We start from the raw sequence: 17,999 nt of genomic DNA on the forward strand, positions 1-17,999 counted from the left end.
CTCACACAGGTTTAGCAAGTCTACCATGACTACTTGTGAGCTCTTTACAATATTTAACAAATGAGAATTTGCATTAGTCTTGTGCCAAAAAAGTGACGGAACCTGATGCAAAATCCACATTTTTTTAAAACCCTGCTACAAAGAAATTGGCAACAAGGAGAAGCATGGCAATTAATCTGTTCTGATTAATTGGTTGCAAAGCCTATATTTTAAAATATTTTATGGGGTTAATACACCTGCTGCAGAGACCTTTGTGTGTCCAGTAGATCTCAGGGAATAATGATAATGGTAAAGTAACTTTGGGGGGTAATGCAGTTGCTGGAGAAACCTTTTTTTTCTCTAGTCTCAGTTTCAAATCAAAATAGCATAAAGGATTAATGTGCCTCCTTCAAAGCACATCATCTAACTGCAAGTGACAGATTGTTATTATATTTTGGTAGGTAAATGAGTTACTGATTTTAACTCAGATCCTTTAGTTTCTCGCAGTTCATAAATTGTAATTTTTATAATATATCAAGCTATGAAGGACATGTGACTCCTACACCTTGAAACCCTCACTGTCTTATGTAACACATTTTGTACATTGATTTACACCTTTATAGGATTTATTGACAATGTATAATGTGTACATGTGATGTAAAGTGCTCTGGAACCCTGCAGTAGGATGAGTAGCGGTGTCAAAGAAATAAAACAAAATAGTGGTATTCAAATTGTTTGTGCAAATACTGGAACAGACTAACAAATCTGACATTCCTTCAGTGCATGAAAATCCACAGGTATTGAAAAGTATTTGTGAAGTTATAACAACAAGCTATGTGCCTTTGTTTCCCCTCCCCTGCATTTGCATCTAGGTGTGAGGCTCAGATAGCTTCCAGTCACAATAGTGGAACCAAAGGAGGCGAGATGACCCCTTAATTTCGGCTTTTGTTATGGGCTTCAGTTGGAGTCCGAAACATGAAAGCCCCCTTGCACATTGCTGCCGGAAAACAAAAGCAGACAAGGCGCAAGTGCTGCTGAATGTGACCCGGAATTACATCGGAACAATTTCAGCATATTTCAGTGGGGCCCACTTCTTGCTGGGTGGACGCCGTGTACCCACGACTTGTGCCCTGACAATGTTTATTGGTTGTTACATTTCAGTACATCTGGCAGAATGGCTAGTACTGCGCTCACCACTGACTTGAACACCTTTTGCAATATGCTCTGCAGGTCAAGAGTTCATGCTGACACATTACCTTTAGGTGATTTTTCCCGATTTCAGTACATGCCAGAAAGTTATACTACTGGTTATGCCGGTAAAGAAAGAGCTTGGTGGCAATCCTATACAATGTGTGTCAGAGAGGAGAAAACCATGGCAGCTTAGAAAGACAAAAATAAGCCATTTCTTTTCAGGTTTCTGCACACATTTGCAGGTGTTTCCTTCTTTCTGAAAAAAAAATGGAACAGTGTTGAGTAGGTTACCATGTCGGGCAGCTGCAGGTAAGACTGATACTATGTTGTAGTTGGAAGCAATCTAGAAATAGGGTATAGACTCGGAATGTTTTCAACTACATAAGTATCACTCTTCAATTCTTGAAGAAACAAAAGAATCAAACATAGAGCAGGGGCTTCTAAAGGACCCCGAAATTTAATGATGCTGTTTTCCATGAAACTGTTATTTCATCCTGGAATTATCCTTGTATTAATTTAAGTATTCGTTCCTGCGCAGGATTTGCTCCACAGATATCACCAGCACAGTCTTTTGTTGATTTTACTGCATTATGAAGCCTAGCTTTGCTTTTTTTCCGTTGCAAGCATGAACGATTTTTTACAAATGTTATAGGTTTCCCTCTGGCAAACTAGGACAATAGGGATGTGAGGCGAGATAAAGCTAGGCAGAGAACCACTGATGGTTGGTGAGAGAGCTCAGCTTGTGGGGACAAGAGAGAGCACAACTTGGAAGATGAGCTTTCAGGAGCAGGCAGACGTGAATTGGAAAAAAACACATTTTTCAACGCAGTCTTGGCATTTTACTGGAACATATCCCATTTTTTACTCACTTTGTGCTTTTAGCCTCCTTCCAGTTATTGACAAAAATGGGTGTGAAACCAATGCTGGATCCCGGAAAGCTAAACATTTCTGAAAAGTAGGCAAAATTCCTAATTCACTAAGGGGTAATTTGTGTAGATCCTAGAAGGGTTTCCTACAGAAAATAACAGCTGAAATAAAAAAAAATATTGAGGTAAAAAAGCCATTATCTCCACATTTTACTCTTTAACATTTTCCTGCGTTGTCAGATTTTCAAAAGTAATATACCGTTACGTCTGCTAGACTCTTCTGGCTGTGGGGATATATTGGGCTTGTAGGTTCATCAAGAGCCCTAGGTACCCAGAGCCAATAAAGGAGCTGCACCTTACAATGGGTTTTCATTGGTATACAGCAATTCATTTGGGGAAATATAACGAGTGAAAAATAGGTATCAAGGAAACCTTTGTATTTCCAAAATGTGCACAAGATAAGGTGTTAAGAAGCAGTGGGTATTTGTACATCTCTGAATTCCGGGGCGCCTATACTAGCATGTGATTTACAGAGCATTTCTCAAATAGACATCTTTTTTTACGGTCTTACATTTGGAAGGAGAAAATGTAGAGAAACACAAGGGGCAATAACACTTGTTCTGCTATTCTGTGTCCCCCAAGCCTCCCGATAAAAATGGTGCCTCACTTGTGTGGGTAGGCCTAATGCCCGCGACAGGAAACGCAACATAGACACATCACATTTTTACATTGAAATCGGAGGTGTTTTTTGCAAAGTGCCTGGCTGTGGATTTTGGCCTCCAGCTCAGCTGGCACCTAGGGAAACCTAGCACACTTGTGTAGTTGTGAAAACTAGACACCTAGGGGAATACAAGATGGGGTGACTTGTGGGGCTCTCACCAGGTTCTGTTACCCAGAATCCTTTGCAAACCTCAAAATGTGGCCAAAAAAACCCTTTTTACTGACATGCCGGTGACAGAAAGGTCTGGAATCTACGAGGAGTCACAAATTTTCTTCCATCCAGCGTTCCCCCAATCCTTTTGATAAAAATGGTACCTCACTTGTGTGGGTAGGCCTAGTGCCCATGACAGGAAATGCCTCAAAACACAACGTTGACACATCAAAAGTATCAAATACAAAACTACCTATTTTTGCGGGGTCACCTGCGTTTTTGGTCCTGGGCTCAGCAGCCATATAGGGAAACCTACCAAACTCAAACATTTCTGACCAATAGACAGGGAGGTGTGACTTGCGTGGATCCCCCAGTATTTTCTTACCCAGAATCCTCAGCAAACCTCAAATTTAGCTGAAAAATCAAATTTTTCCCTCTTTTCTGTGTGGGATCACCGGTGCGAGAGAAATGTCATACCACCCAACGTTCCCCCTCACTCTCCCGGTAAAAATGGTACCTCACTTGTGTAGGTGGGCCAAGTGACTGTGACAGGGAAGAGCCAAAAACATGTCAAAATTGAGGGGGAACGAAAGCTGGTCTAAAAGGGCAGTTTGAAGAAGAAAAAAAAAACATTTTTAGGCTGACAATTGGGGCAGAATTTTTATCGGTATATATGCGACATTCCTGGGTGGTAGGAATTTTGTGGATTCCTGCAGATTCCAGAAGGTTCCATCTAAAAAATGTGGGAATAATGTGTGATGTCCAGCAAAGTTGGAGGTATGCAGGGCATTGTGGGTAAGAAAATGGTGCAGGGTGCATGTGAAGCACACCACCCTGGACTCACCCAGATGATTAGCTTTTAGATGTGTCTAGGTATTGTGGGTTTTTCTACATGGCAGCGTCCCAAAGTCCAAAAAGTACAGCCCTCGCCATTCCAAGTCAGACGATTTTGAGAGTTAGACAAGCTCTCCTGGCCCAAATTTAAAAAAATAAATAATCAAATGTACTCTTGCTTGCCGTGGGATAAGATGTTTTAGTGGGGTCAGAGGGGCCTTCCGAAAATAGGCCGATCTGCTCCCATGGGAGGCAGATATGGCCAACAGTAATGTGCCCCCATGGGGCGTGACCCTTGCCCAAGGGGCTCCCCCCCCCCCCCCCCCCAAACAAAACACACACCAATCCCCGGTGCCTAAGTGGTTTCTGTTCACCCTGGTGCAGATCAGCCTAACAGAAATAAGCCGATCTGCCCTTAAAGGGGGGGGGGGGGGGAGAGAAATGGCCTAAAATAAATTTGCCCGCCAGGGAAGCAACCCTTGCCTAAGGGGTCGCTCCCCTTATGTGAAATTGGCGAGAAAAAAAAAGCCCTGGTGCCTAGAGGTTTCTGCCCCCCCTTGGAGGCAGATCGGCCTTATAAACATAGGCTGATCAAGTGGCCTAAAATAAATTTGCTCCCCCCATTGCTGGCTAGGCTGCTGGAGCACAACCGAAAAAGGATGCAACAGCCTTAAGGTTGGTATACACAGAGTCCGTCTGACTGCACTCACAAAGACACCTGGCTGTTTGCCATGTGCAGAATGACAATGGAACGGTCTGGGCAAGCAAAGTATGATTTGCCCCTCTTCCCACAAAAAATACTTCTAAACTTCAAGGAATGACAGCGAGGCCTGGGTAAGTGACTCATTATCAAGAACACAGTTAGAATTGGCCTGCTGTGGGAGGTGAAGGGGAGAAAGAGCAGTGTATAGGAAATGGAGGCTGTGTGTGAGATCATCAGCTGAGAAGTGAGAGGGCATACCATAGAGTACATCTTGCACACTGAGTGTCTTCCAAACACCGAGCAGGCACAATTTTGTTATTACTTTTAAGACTAAATTTGAGTTGAGTGGCGTAGTTCTGTCCCTTTGAATTTGGCAAGTGTCTTTTCAGATATTAAGGACAGTTGACTTAATTCTTTTTAAACTCTAAGTCTCTGGTATCACTTTAGCTTTACTCTGCAAGTCACACACCACTACCCCCAACCTACCTATTCCACATTGCTACATTTCCTTTCCTTTCCATTTAGCTGTAAGCAGTATAAAGTCTACGTTAGTAGGCCCTTATTAGAAATGGGTCTCTGGTGGGCAGTCAGATTGCACTCTGTCCAATCAGGGACCCTCACTCTAGTCTGGGTAAAGGAGAAACACACTTGGATAACCCCTGCCCACCCCTTTGGTAGCTTGGCACAAGCAGTCAGGCTTATCCTATCCCAAATCCAATGTGTAAAGTATTTGTACCAACATACACAGTAAAAACACTACAAAATGACTCAACCCCTGGTTAGTAAAATAGCCAATATTTATCTGAGTAAAACAAGACCAAAACAACAAAAAATCCAACATACATAAGCCAATTTATGAATTTCTAAAGATTAAACTTCAGTACAGCACTTAGAAACACAAATGCTTCGATTTGGTGATATATCACGGCATAGTGGCGTAGAGTTCCCAACAATCCGACGCTAATAGCGCTGGTCACGAAGTCAGACGGACCACCAGGTACAGCACCTTGTGAAAATGATGGAGCAAGCCGGTGCATGGAGTTGGGGATCGAGGCATTGCTAGATGCGGCACAGAATCTGTTCTGGTGCTGCGGAGCAGAGGCTGTGCAAGGTGTTGAGTCCTTGCTGTGGAGGTGAGGCGCCATTGGTTGGATCCAGGCACTTTCGCAGAATCTATATCTGGTGGTCACGGCGAAGTCTGGTGTCACGGATGTTGGTGACACGCACTTCGGGACTTCATGGAGTTATGGACTTCAGTGCGCCCATGGCTGCACTCGGCTTCAGTTGCAGGCAGCATCATGGGATCTGGCAGGGGCGTCAGTGCAGAGCTGTCTGAAGTCGGCACACTTGTTTTTTTTTTCTTCACCAGCTTTTCCTTTCAAGGGCCCAGGGGCTAGATTAGGCACCACTTGGCAAGGCAGGAGTTTCAGCAGAGAGTCCAGGCGCTGGTAGAGGAGGTCTTTGATGGCCCTCAGACTTCAGAACAAGGGACAAGCTCAGTCCTAGCCCTTAGAGACACCTCACAAGCAGGAATATACCACAAAGTCGAGTCTTTGTTCCCTTTCTCAGGCAGAAGCAGCAACTGCAGGATAGCCCAACAAAGCACAGTCACAAGCAGGGTCAACCCTTCTTCTTCAGCTCTTCTCCTGACAGAGGTTCCTCTTGTATCCTTGAGGTAATCTAAAAATCTGGGGTTTTGCGTCCACTACTCTGTCCCTTTCTGCCTTTGAAGTAGGCAAACTTCAAAGGAAAGTCTCTGTTGTTCACAAGATCCTGCCTTGCCCAGGCCTGGCTTCAGACTCACACCAGGGGGTCAGACACTGCATTGAGTGAGGGCAGGCACAGTCCTTTCAGGTGTAAGTGACCACTCCTCCCTCCACTCTAGCCCAAATGGCCCATCAGGATATGCAGGCTACACCTTAGCTCCCTTTGCGTCGCTGCCTAATGGAGATTCACAAACAGCCCAACTGTCAGTCTGACCCAGACAGGGAAACCACAAAGAGGCACAGAATGGTTTAAGCAAGAAAATGCCTACTTTCTAAAAGTGGCATTTTCAAACTAACAATCTAAAAACCAACTTCACTAAAATATGTATTTTGAAATTGTGAGTTCAGAGACCCCAAACTCCATATTTCTATCTGCAACAGTGAAAAACAAATTTGGCAGTATTTCACAGTTAGTACATGTAAAACACACAAGCACATGTCCTACCTTTACCAAACACTGTGTGGGTTCACTTGCCCAGTCGAATTGGCAGTTAAAAAACAGCACACACAGACACCGCAGTGGCATATTTCAGGGCTACTCATGTGGGTGGCACAATCAGTGCTGCAGGTCCACTAGTAGCATTTGATTTACAGGCCCTGGGCACCTTGAGTGTACTTTACGAGGGACTTACTAGTAAATCAGATATGTCAATCATGGAAAAGCCAATTCCACCTACAGTTTCACATAGGGAGCACTTGCACTTTAGCACTGGTCAGCAGTTTTAAAGTGCCCAGAGTAACAAAAAAAGCAAAAACAGAGTCCAGCACACAGCAACAACCTGGGAAGTGAAGGAAAAAAGTTAGGGGAGACCACACCAAAGATGCCCAGTCTAATAGTCCTTTTTGTTTTGTTTCTTTAATATGTATCTTTAGTGACTGGCTCCCACTAAAGCTCTGCCACTCTTTTTGTCATAGGTCACAAAGTGTTTTATTTTTAAGCCATCCTTTATATATATCTTTAAGTTATTTATGTTGTTTCCATCTTTTAAGAATGGAGTCTGAAAGTAATTGCTCTGTTTAAGTACTCTGTGAGCAGGTGAGGGCCAGCCTTTGGTGCTTCTACCTGCCAGTATTTTAGCCACCCCACCTGTGTATGACATTTGTGTTGTTTCCTCTTCTTATATTCTGTTTGCTGCAGTTCTTGCAGGTCAGTTACCCAATCTAGCATGTAGCTGTTTGTGTTGATCCCCCAAATGCCTGCTAAAACCCAAATGCCTTATCTTGAACTTTACTAGCATAAAAGGGTGGGCTGGATCAGGAGTCACTTGAAGTCCCACTGTATAGCTCTGGGACAATCTGACTTGAAATTTTATTCATGCCCTAATCTGGAACAATTAGTGACTATTGTGGCAATCATATCAGTTTTGGAGAAACCTAGGCCTAGCTTTTTCGGCCAGCTGGATTCATGTTATGTATTTCTACGATACAGCTTTAAAAAATATGCATTTTTATTAGGATTATTATTTATATTTTTAGCCATGTTAGTAATATCCTCACTATGTAGGTAGTTTCTTGCAAAGCTGCTTCAACAATTCCAGAACATTAATGTTCAGTTGATGTCCCTACCTATGATGTCACTTCCTGTGATGTCACATCTGACAGGAGCCTCACATGTTCCTATTCTACCCTAGGACCAGCTCTGTGCAAATTTGTGCTCTTTTCTGCCAAGCTATTGTAGATTATTACAACAATCCATTCAAAGATATACATGTGTAGTTGTTTTTAATTTCATTGTTTTGTTTTCCTCATTTCAATATTTATTTATTGAGAATACAACACTCCAATTAAAAACATTTAGTATTCTGAACGTGTTTGCCATTTATGTTAAGAAATAACATAAACTAGATGCTAACTGGTTGATTTAATTTCTTAGTTATATGTTCATAAAGGTTTTCTCCAAAATGCTTGCTCATAATAATTCTTCTAACCTTCCTCACGTTTTAGGATTAATGTCTGTAATGCTGCAATTTATGAAACTGCATCTCTACCACAGAAGACGTGTGTACTGCTACAAATGTAATTTAAGACCAGTTTTAAATTGCTTGTGTACCTGGACCAGAAAAGTGCAATCTTCAGATGGGTGGCCACTTGGAAAGTATGGCGGAAGTCAGGCAGCTAATGTAGATGAAGGCCAGAAGAACTCTGACTGTGAAGCTGTCAAAAGATTGCATATCCCTGTCATGGTAAATGAAGTGATTGACTGCTTGCGACCGCAACAAGGACAGGTACGCCTTTGTTCATATTCATGATTATTTATTTTTTTATTTTTTATTGTAAAGTGCTACATGCAGCTACTAACCATCTCACAGAGCTTCGATGGAGGATTGGGAGGAATACAGCAGGCATGGGACAGTGTCCAAAAGTGGTAGAATGAAATGGCTGATATTTTGAGTACGTGTTCTGGCACAGCTTGAAGAAGCACAGGTTGTTGGGGTGGGTCAGCTGACGATATCCCCAGGAAGAATTGGGTTGGATGATATCCTGAAAAAAATCTTCAATGAGACCGCCCACCAAAATGAAGCAAGATAGTAATGCCTTGGAAAAGAACCTAGGAATATTAGTAGTACCGGGTTAGCGGATGACAGTGGGATTTATTAGGCATCAGATATGAAGGAGCGGTGGATGATCTAAAGGGAGGATGGAAGGCTTGCGTAGTGGTTTGATACCTATCCATAGGGCAGTCCTGGAAACGTTTGTGTTTAGTCCTTGCACAACTTGATGAAGTCTACTTCTGTAAATTCAGTGCCTTAGTCAATTATAGATACTTGTGTTGTTATTATAGTTTAAAAACTGAGAACTTCATACCAGATTATTGGAAGGAGCAATTCCTGATTTGTCAGCATTGCACCCAATGTTCTATCCATTTTTATAATGGGATTCTTGTCAAGTCAGACCTTGTGAGGAAGTGCAATGGGCTAGGTGGAGTTTGTTTTATGAAATACGTTGGTAAAATAGAGGTCTACAAAGAAGGTTTAAACATTCTAGTACACGTTTTATTGTGTGCAGTTCGCATTTTAGTGTTTAAGTGCATTAGTGCTTAGACGTACTGGTTTGTGAACTATATAAGTTAATTAATTGAAGCCCAAAAATTTGGGCCGATTTGAGATTTATAAAAGGCTCCAGGAGGTATTTAATCTACCCTTTTCTAGTGGCCCTGCTATTTGCTCGTAGTTAGTAAGTTGGCAATTTTATGGCAAGGACGGAGGCTCATATTATGCTAATTCTTTTCTTGTTTATTCAATAGCAGCAGTCAAGAAACTACAATTCCCAGAAGGCCAATGGGAAACAACTAGTAGTTAATTCATATCCACCAATCATGGGGCAACATGCCCCTAAATACCCATCTTGACTGTGAACAGCCCTCTTTTCTTGCTGCTCGCAGTTAAGATAAGTATTACAAAACATTTTTCTCATTTTTATTGTACATGCTATATTACCTTTATTGTCAAAATTTATGGTTGTTTTGCTTGCCTTTACACACGCTGCGCACACTTTTGTTGCTTTAAGTTCGGCTTGTAGCTGCCTTTCTAACGCGGGTTTTCCCTAACGCGCGTTTTCCCTAACGCGCGTGCTGGTTGTCAATCATCGTTTGTTCCAACCGCTGTTTTCTCTCAACGCGACACCATTTACTGTCAGCAGTTGAGAGAAACGGCGCAACGTTATTTTCTCATCACTGCTTCTCTTCAAAACTTGCCTGCACACATCGCTCCTCTCCTTCGTCTGCCGGTGACTCTGAGTATATTTTCTACACGTGCCAGCCCCTTTCTCTGCCCATAAGCAGAGCCAAGTTGTTTTTTTCCTTCAGTTAAGGAAATGTTTAACTCTATACAACCTCTTCTGTTTCTGCATTGTTTTTCACCTATTGACAATGGAAGTTGATAGCTCTCCCTTGGCTAAAGTTATGAATGAGGAGGAAGAACAATTAAATGAGCAATTAAATGACTTCATTCAACTTTCTGTAGAACAGGCTGTTTCAGCATCTATAAATAAATTGTCAAAACATTTAGAAAATTCTGTCTTAAGCTTGGTATCTAAGATGATTTTGGCCTAGTCTGCGGGGGAAAGCAGAAAATGCTTTTTATCCAAAAATATCCCTTAAAAGGCTTTGGTTGGTGAGGTTTCCTCACAAAAGTCAGAGGACGCGGCTCCCTCATAGGCCTTCTTTAAAGGAGGGGTCTTAAAGCACTAAAAAATTAATTCTCTCTTAAATGCTCTTAGAAATCCAAGCACATTACACCGCCTATTGTGATTTCTAGTATTCTTGATACTGATTATGAGTACATTCCGGATGCTATCTCTGATGCAGACAAATCTGATGATGATGATGATGCAGATACTGTGTTTTCACCTCCTCCCAAGAAAGCAAAGCTTTCGGCGCAAGAGGCTGTTAAACCTCTGGTAATAACTGATTCTGAAGGGGTTCCTATGTTTAACCCAATGACATACACCATCCGCATTCCACTGAATGGTTCCCTACGGGTCATGTGGGAGATTATGTTGCCTCTAGATTACGTACGTCCCTGGACAAACAAACTAGAGCTAAACTCCGCTCTGATTCCCCTCGCCCTTCTTTGCAGTCCAAAATAACAACTACTCCAGCCATCGACCTTTCTCTTATTACATTCTTTACTAAGTTTGGCAAAGACCCACGTAAGGGGGTTGACAAAGCCTGGTCCACATGCCAGGATAAACTTTTGGATGTGGTGGGTCCCCTGACTCGCATATTTGATTTATCTGAAGCTGCTCTTTTAGACAACTCTTCCATTAATCCGTTGGATCTGTCTTTATGGGTTCAGAGGTCCATATGTCTCTTGGGGAATGCTAATGCTGCAATTACTCACGAATGGAGAAAAGGTCTCCTTCTTAAACTTAACCCCAAACTGGTCAACCTGGCAGTATCGGATCCAGGCATCAAAGCGGAAGGTCTCCTCTCTGGGGATTCCTTTATTAAGGAGTTAAGTAAATATGCGTCAGCTTTTGCTTCATTAGACAAAGCCCAACAATCTCTCAAAAAGATGTTCAACAATCAGGTTTTTGCCAGGGCTGGCAGAGGTAGGAACCGCTTTGCCGGCTGTTCCTACGACAACCAGGGTTCCCGTGGTGCCTTCAATAACTCATACCAGGAATACAGACCGGTTTCCGCAACAAAGGCAACCAAGGCTCCAGATTATCATCCCAAACCGGTAAGTCCTTTTTCTGGCCTTCCTATTGTAGGAGGTCACCTTTTACTGTTTCTTCCAAAATGGCAGTCGATAACATCAGATCCATGGGTAATAAACACAGTTCAGGACTACACTATCGTGCTTTACTCAAAGCCTATACAGCTGCAGTTTCCTCATCCTCCCAAATTTTCTCTAGAAATGAAAAAGGCGATATCGGCAGAAATCCAGTCTCTTCTTCAAAAACACGCAATTGTCCCTTGTCAGCTATATCCTTCAGGTTTCATCAGTTCAGTTTTCCTGGTTCAAAAGAAGAACAAAAAGATGCACCCAGTCATCAACTTGAAACATTTCAACCAGTTTGTTGTTTATCGTCATTTCAAAATGGAGACTATTTTCCATCTTAGAGATTCTCTTCTTCAGGGTGATTGGTTGGTTTGTTTAGACCTCCAGTACGCTTATCTTTCACTTCCCATGCATCCAGATTCCAGGAAATTCTTACAGTTCGAATGATCAAACTAGACTTATCATTTCTCCTCTCTTCCTTTCGGCCTCTCTTCTGCAACCTGGTGTTTCACAAAATTCATGAGAATGATTGTAGCTTTCCTCAGATCCCAGGGAGTCAGGTTAATCATTTATCTAGACGATACCCTGTTTAGAGATGCTTGCTGGCTCCTTTGCGATAAAAAGTCTAGCAAGAGACAGGGTTTGTTGTTCATTTCTTCTCAGGTTGGACAACATATCAGCGGTCCGATATATCAACCATTTAGGAGGCACAAAATCCAAACCTTTTGCGGAATTATGGAAAGGGTTTGGGGAGTTTTGTCTTCAAAAAAAGGATTTTGGTCCAGGCAGAATATATTCTGGGCAATCAAGATTCGAGCGATTAGAGACATCATCCCTCAGTTTTTCAGGCTATGTCTCGCAAATGGGGCCCGTTACAAGTAGATCTTTGTGTCACGTCTCAATACTCAGCTACCTCAATTCTTCAGTTGCCATCCAGATCCTTTAGCTCTATCCTTTGATGTTTTTTCTCAGGATTGGTCAATATCTCTCAACTACGCCTTCCCTCCTTTTATCATGATAAGCAGGTTTTTAGCCCAGATCAGACGTCAACAGGCAGTTGTAGTCCTCACAACTCCCTTTTGGCAATCCCAAGTGTGGTTCTCTTCTCTCCTAGAGTTGGCAATAGATTCCCCTTTTCTCCTTCCCGGACCTTCTCACCAATCCCCTCGGTCTTCCTCACCATTTGATTGTAGACAACCTTCTCACCCTTTCAGCATGGAAATTGTCGGGGATTCCCAACCAGTCCCAGCTATTTCGGCAGAAGCTTCAAACTTTATCAAACATTCCTGGGCAACAGGTACAAAAGAGGCCTACAGGTCAGCACTATCCATATGGTACAGCTGGTGCATCAGAAAAAGTATCGATCCCCTTTCATAGTTAATTTCCTTGCGCCTGAAGCTAGTAAAGGTAAGTCCTATTGTACTATCAATCTCTACAGGTCAGCGATTTCTTCTTCTCATCCTTACATCAATGGTAGGCCTTTCGGTGAACATCCTCTGGTTGCCGTTTGTTGAAGGGAGTAAAGTTTTCCAAAACTCCTTTACCTAAAAACAGTTCGTTGTGGGATGTTGTGTTTAACCTCTTTTTATCTAGGCCAGATAATAACATGCTTCCTTTGAAGAAGTTGTCTGCGAAGCTGGCTATGTTGTTATGCCTGGTTTCTTTTAAACGTCTTTCTGATGTTAGAGCTCTTGATATTACTGCTCGCCACTTTACTCCTTCAGGTGTTTTATTTAATGTTCATAGACGTACTAAAACTAATTTGGTAACAGTTTTTTCCCCCTATTTTCTTGACCACCCTAAACTTTGTGTGGGTCAATGCCACAAGATATATGAATAAAAGACAGCCGATTTGAGATCTTCTTCAGCATCTCAACTCCTCATTTCCTTCGAGAAACCTTTTAAGCCGGTTTCATCCCCAAATCTGGCCTGTTGGGTGAAATCGGTTATATCGCTAGCAGGTATTGACACTTCTTAATTTGGGGCCCATTCTGCTAGGGATGACATGGCTTCCAAAGCCTTTTGGGCTAGCTCTCGTTTGGAGGACATTCTAAAATTGGCTGACTGGTCTAATGACAATGTGTTTAAAGTGTTCTATTGTAAACCATTACATTATGCCTCTGTAACTGTTATTAATTCGCTTTAAACTAGCAAAATATGAGCCTCCGGTCTTGCCATAAAATATAGATTTTCCTAGTAATTTATGAAGGAAAGTCTTAATTTTATTAAAGACACGGAGGCAAGTATTATCCCGCCTCAACAATAATTCGATTTTGTTTTCCCTCCCTTTCAGCAACATCTACTACTTCACAAGCATCCTCGTAAACGTCATCTTACAGCGGATCATCACTGCTTTCTTTCACCTACACTGCCTCCTGCAACATAATCATCTAAATCCAGATGTCCTTTTCTCCAGATCCAATTCTCCGTTGATGAACTTTTTTCCAGATCTTTTGGCTTTGGTTATGGCTATTTGCATCATTTGTTCTATTTTACCTTTGTTTTATACTTTTTGACCCTCGCACAAGAAAAGAGGGCTATTCACAGTCAAGATGGGTATTTAGGGGCATGTTGCACCGTGATTGGTGGATATGAATGAACTACTAGTTGTTTCCCATTGGCCTGGTTGTGTTTGGCCTTCTGGGAATTGTAGTTTCTTGACTCCTGCTATTGAATAAACAAGAAAATAATTAGCATAATACTCGCCTCCGTGTCTTTAATAACATTAAAACTTTCCTTCATAAATTACCAGGAAAATCTACATTTTACCAACTTAAGTGATTGAAAACTGCTCTAGGAAAACATCCTACATTTGATGGAAGCGTACACTCAGCCCCAATAATGAAAATACAATACAACACAGGGATCCAGTTTGCAATCAATCAGAGAATTTATTTATCAATAAATCAATCAGAGAATTTATAAAGCGCACTATGTACCCGTGAGGGTTTCAAGGCGCTGGGAGAGGGGTGCTGCTACTGATCGAAAAGCCAAGTTTTGAGGAGTTTTCTGAATGTGAGTAGGTCTTGGGTCTGGCGTAGGTTGGTAGGGAGGGAGTTCCAGGTCTTGGCGGCGAGGTAGGAGAAGGATCTGCCACTGTAGGTCTTTCGCTGGATGCGGGGGACGACGGCCAGGGCGAGGTTTGAGGAGCGGAGCTGGCGGGTGGGGGTGTAGAAACTGAGTCTACTGTTTAGGTAGGCAGGTCTGGTGTTGTGGAGGGCCTTGTGTGCGTGGGTGAGTAGTTTGTAAGTAATCCTCTTGTCTACGGGGAGCCAGTGAAGGTCTCTCAGGTGGTGGGAGATGTGGTTGCGGCGGGGTACGTTGAGGATCAGACGGGCGGAGGCGTTTTGGATGCGCTGGAGGCATTGTAGGTGTTTGGCAGAGATGCCTGTGTAGAGTGCGTTGCCATAGTCTAGCTTGCTGCTGGAGAGGTCCTGTGTCACGGTTCTTCTTGTTTCGGTCGGGATCCACTTGTAGATCCTGCGTAGCATGCGGAGGGTGTTGTAGCAAGATGAGGAGACTGCGTTGACCTGTTTGGACATGGAGAGGGAGGAGTAGAGGATGAATCCTAGATTCCGTGCACAGTTGGTGGGAGTTGGAGGGGTTCCCAATGTGGTCGGTCACCACGAGTTGTCCCAGGCTGAGGGGGTGGGTCCAAGGATGAGGACCTTCGTCTTGTCCGAATTCAGCTTCAGCTGGCTGTTTCTCATCCATTCGGCGATGGCTTTCATGCCCTTGTGGAGGTTGGTTTTGGCAGTGTGCGGGTCTTTGGTGAGGGAGAGGATGAGCTGTGTGTCAACGGCGTAGGAGATGATGTTGAGGTCGTGTTGGCGGGCCATTTGTGCGAGGGGGGCCATGTAGATATTGAACAGTGTAGGGCTGAGGGAGGAGCCCTGGGGAACGCCGCAGATGATGTAGGTGGCTTTGGATCGGAAGGGGAGGAGGCGTACACTTTGGGTTCGGCTGTGGAGGAAGGAAGCGATCCAGTCGAGGGCTTTATCTTGTATTCCAGCTTCGAAGAGGCGGGCTATCAGGGTGCAGTGGCAGACTGTGTCGAAGGCTGCAGATAGGTCCAGGAGGATGAGGGCTGATGTTTCTCCGTTTTCCAGTTGGTGTCTGATGTCGTCTGTGGCGGCTAAGAGGGCGGTCTCAGTGCTGTGGTTCGGTCTGAACCCTGACTGGGAGGGGTCCAGGATGTTGTCGTCTTCGAGGTGGCGGGTCAGTTGCGTTTTTGCGATTTTTTTTTTTTTTTTTTTTTTTTTTTTTTTCGATGACCTTCGCCGGGAACGGGAGCATGGAGATGGGAGGGACGGAAGTTTTTGAGATCTAGAGTGTCAGCTTTGGGCTTCTTCAGGAGGGCGTGGATTTCGGCATGCTTCCAGCTTTCCGGGAAAGTTGCTGTCTCGAAGGAGATATTGATGACCTTCCGTAGTTGGGGGGCGATGATTGCATTGGCTTTGTTGTATACGTGGTGAGGGCATGGGTCCGACGGAGAGCCTGAGTGGATGGAGTTCATGATCTTGAGTGTCTCTGTGTCGTTCGTCCAGGAGGTCAGGCGGTTGGTGTGGGAGGTGCTTGGGGGGATAGGGTCTGGCGTGGTTGTGGTGGAGAACCTGTTGTGGATGTCGGTGATTTTCTGGAGGAAGTAGGTGGACAGGGAGTCATAGAGTTCTTGAGATGGTGGATGTCGTTGACGTTGGTGCTGGGGTTGGAGAGTTCTTTCACGATGTTGAAGAGCTCTTTGCTGTCGTGTGCGTTGTTATCCAGGCGGTCTTTGAAGGAGGATCTCTTGGTTATTCTGATGAGTTGGTGGTGCCTGCAGGAGGCGTCCTTGAGGGCTGCTTGGTTGTCGGGGTGCATTTGTGGAGCCATTTCTTTTTTAGTTTCCGTCAGTCGCGTTTGGAGGCTTGGAGCTCGTCGGTGAACCAGGTGGCTTTTTTGCGGGCTTGGTTGTTGGGTGAGTTCTTGAGCGGCACTAGGGAGTTGGCGCAGTTGGTGATCCACTGTCTGAGGTTGAGGGCGGCGGTGTCAGGGTCGGTGGGAGGGTTCCGGGCGAGGGTATTATTAAGTTCGTGACTTTGCTCCAGCAGCGGCGGGGTGGTTGTTGGGGGCGGTCGTGCTTGGTTTGTTTCTTGAAAGTGAAGTGGATGCAGTGGTGGTCGGTCCAGTAGAGTTCAGTGGTGTGGTTGAAGGTGACGTGGGCGCTTGTGGTGAAGATGGGATCAAGCGTGTGGCCGGTGCTGTGGGTGGGTGTGGTGACGAGTTGTCGGAGTCCGAGGTTGTTGATCAGTGTGGTGGAGTTGAGGTTGTTGTTGTTTTCTAGGTGAAAATTGAGGTCTCCGAGGAGGACTTAGTCCGTGGAGGGGAGTGCGTGGGTGCTGGCGAGTTCAGCAATGGTGTCGTTGAAGGGTGCTCGTGGGCCCGGGGGTCTGTAGATGAGAGTTTCTCTGAGGGTGGTGTTGGGGTCGGTGTGGATCTGGAAGTGTAGGTGCTCGGCGGTCTTGAGGGTGTCGTCCATGTGGGTGGAGACTTTGAGGGTGGATTTGTGGACGATGGCTATTCCTCCCCTGATGCCGTTGGGGCGGTCTCTTTGGGTGATCTTGTAGCTGTCCGGGATGGCTATGGCGATGTTGGGTGCTAAGGAATCGTTCCACCAGGTTTCGGCCAGGAAGGCTACGTCTGGGGTGGTGGTGTCGAGCAGGTCCCAGAGTGCGATGGCGTGCTTTCGTGCGGAGCGGGTGTTGAGGAGTATGCAGTGGAGGTGGTTGGGTACGGCTTTTTTGGGGGGGTTTCGCTGTTTTGTCACAGGTGAATTTGCAGGTGTGGCAGGAGAAGGGACCAAAGGTGTTCCTTGGAGAGGAAGTGCGCAGACGGGCTTGCCTCTGGCGCGCGGACGCGCAGCAACCGCCATTAAGAAGGGAGGAGGAAGGGAGGAGCAGCTGGGAGGCGGGAGGGAGAGGGAGAGGCGAATGGTGGTGTGAGGGGGGCGGGCCGCAGGGACACAGTGGAAGGGGAACTGTGAGCGGCTCAGGGAGAGCCGGAGCCAGTGGAGCGCAGAAGGGGCAAAAGTGGAACGAAAACAGAAGGACATGGCACAATAGAACACGGGGTAAGAATCAGGCACAGAGAGTGAAATCGAACAGAAGGACACGGCACAATAAGACACGGGGCAAGAAACAGACACAGAGAGTGAAATCAAACAGAAGGACACAGCACAATAAGACACGGGGCAAGAAACAGGCACAGAGAGTGAAATCAAACAGAGAGACACAGCACAATAAAATACGGGGCAAGAGACAGGCACAGAGAGTGAAATCAAACAGAAGGACACATCACAATAAAATACGGGGCAAGAGACAGGTACAAAGAGTGAAATCAAGCAGAAGGACACGGCACAAATAAGAAAACAGAGCACAGAAAAATGTATTAATGCAGAAGTCTAGCGACGCTTACCAGATGCCCACTAGACACCAAGGATGAGGCTCAGGCGGGTGCCTGCGGGTGGAGGAGGGCCTCGAACACGCGAGCAGCGGCGTGGGCCGGGGTCGGGGACACGGAAGCAGC

General features: G+C 44.8%; 1 protein-coding gene across 1 annotated transcript in view; it reads left to right on the top strand.

The window, feature by feature from the left end:
- Positions 1–17,999, top strand: part of METTL15 (methyltransferase 15, mitochondrial 12S rRNA N4-cytidine) — a 759,979-nt gene that overhangs the window by 7,035 nt on the left and 734,945 nt on the right. Inside the window, exon 2 of the mRNA XM_069221973.1 lies at positions 8,155–8,435. Within this exon, the coding sequence (XP_069078074.1) occupies positions 8,160–8,435 (276 nt within the window). The 5' untranslated portion in view covers positions 8,155–8,159. The remainder of the gene's footprint in view (positions 1–8,154; positions 8,436–17,999) is intronic.

The sequence above is a fragment of the Pleurodeles waltl genome, chromosome 3_1 (genome assembly GCF_031143425.1).
Source record: "Pleurodeles waltl isolate 20211129_DDA chromosome 3_1, aPleWal1.hap1.20221129, whole genome shotgun sequence".
Taxonomy (NCBI): Eukaryota; Metazoa; Chordata; class Amphibia; order Caudata; family Salamandridae; genus Pleurodeles; species Pleurodeles waltl.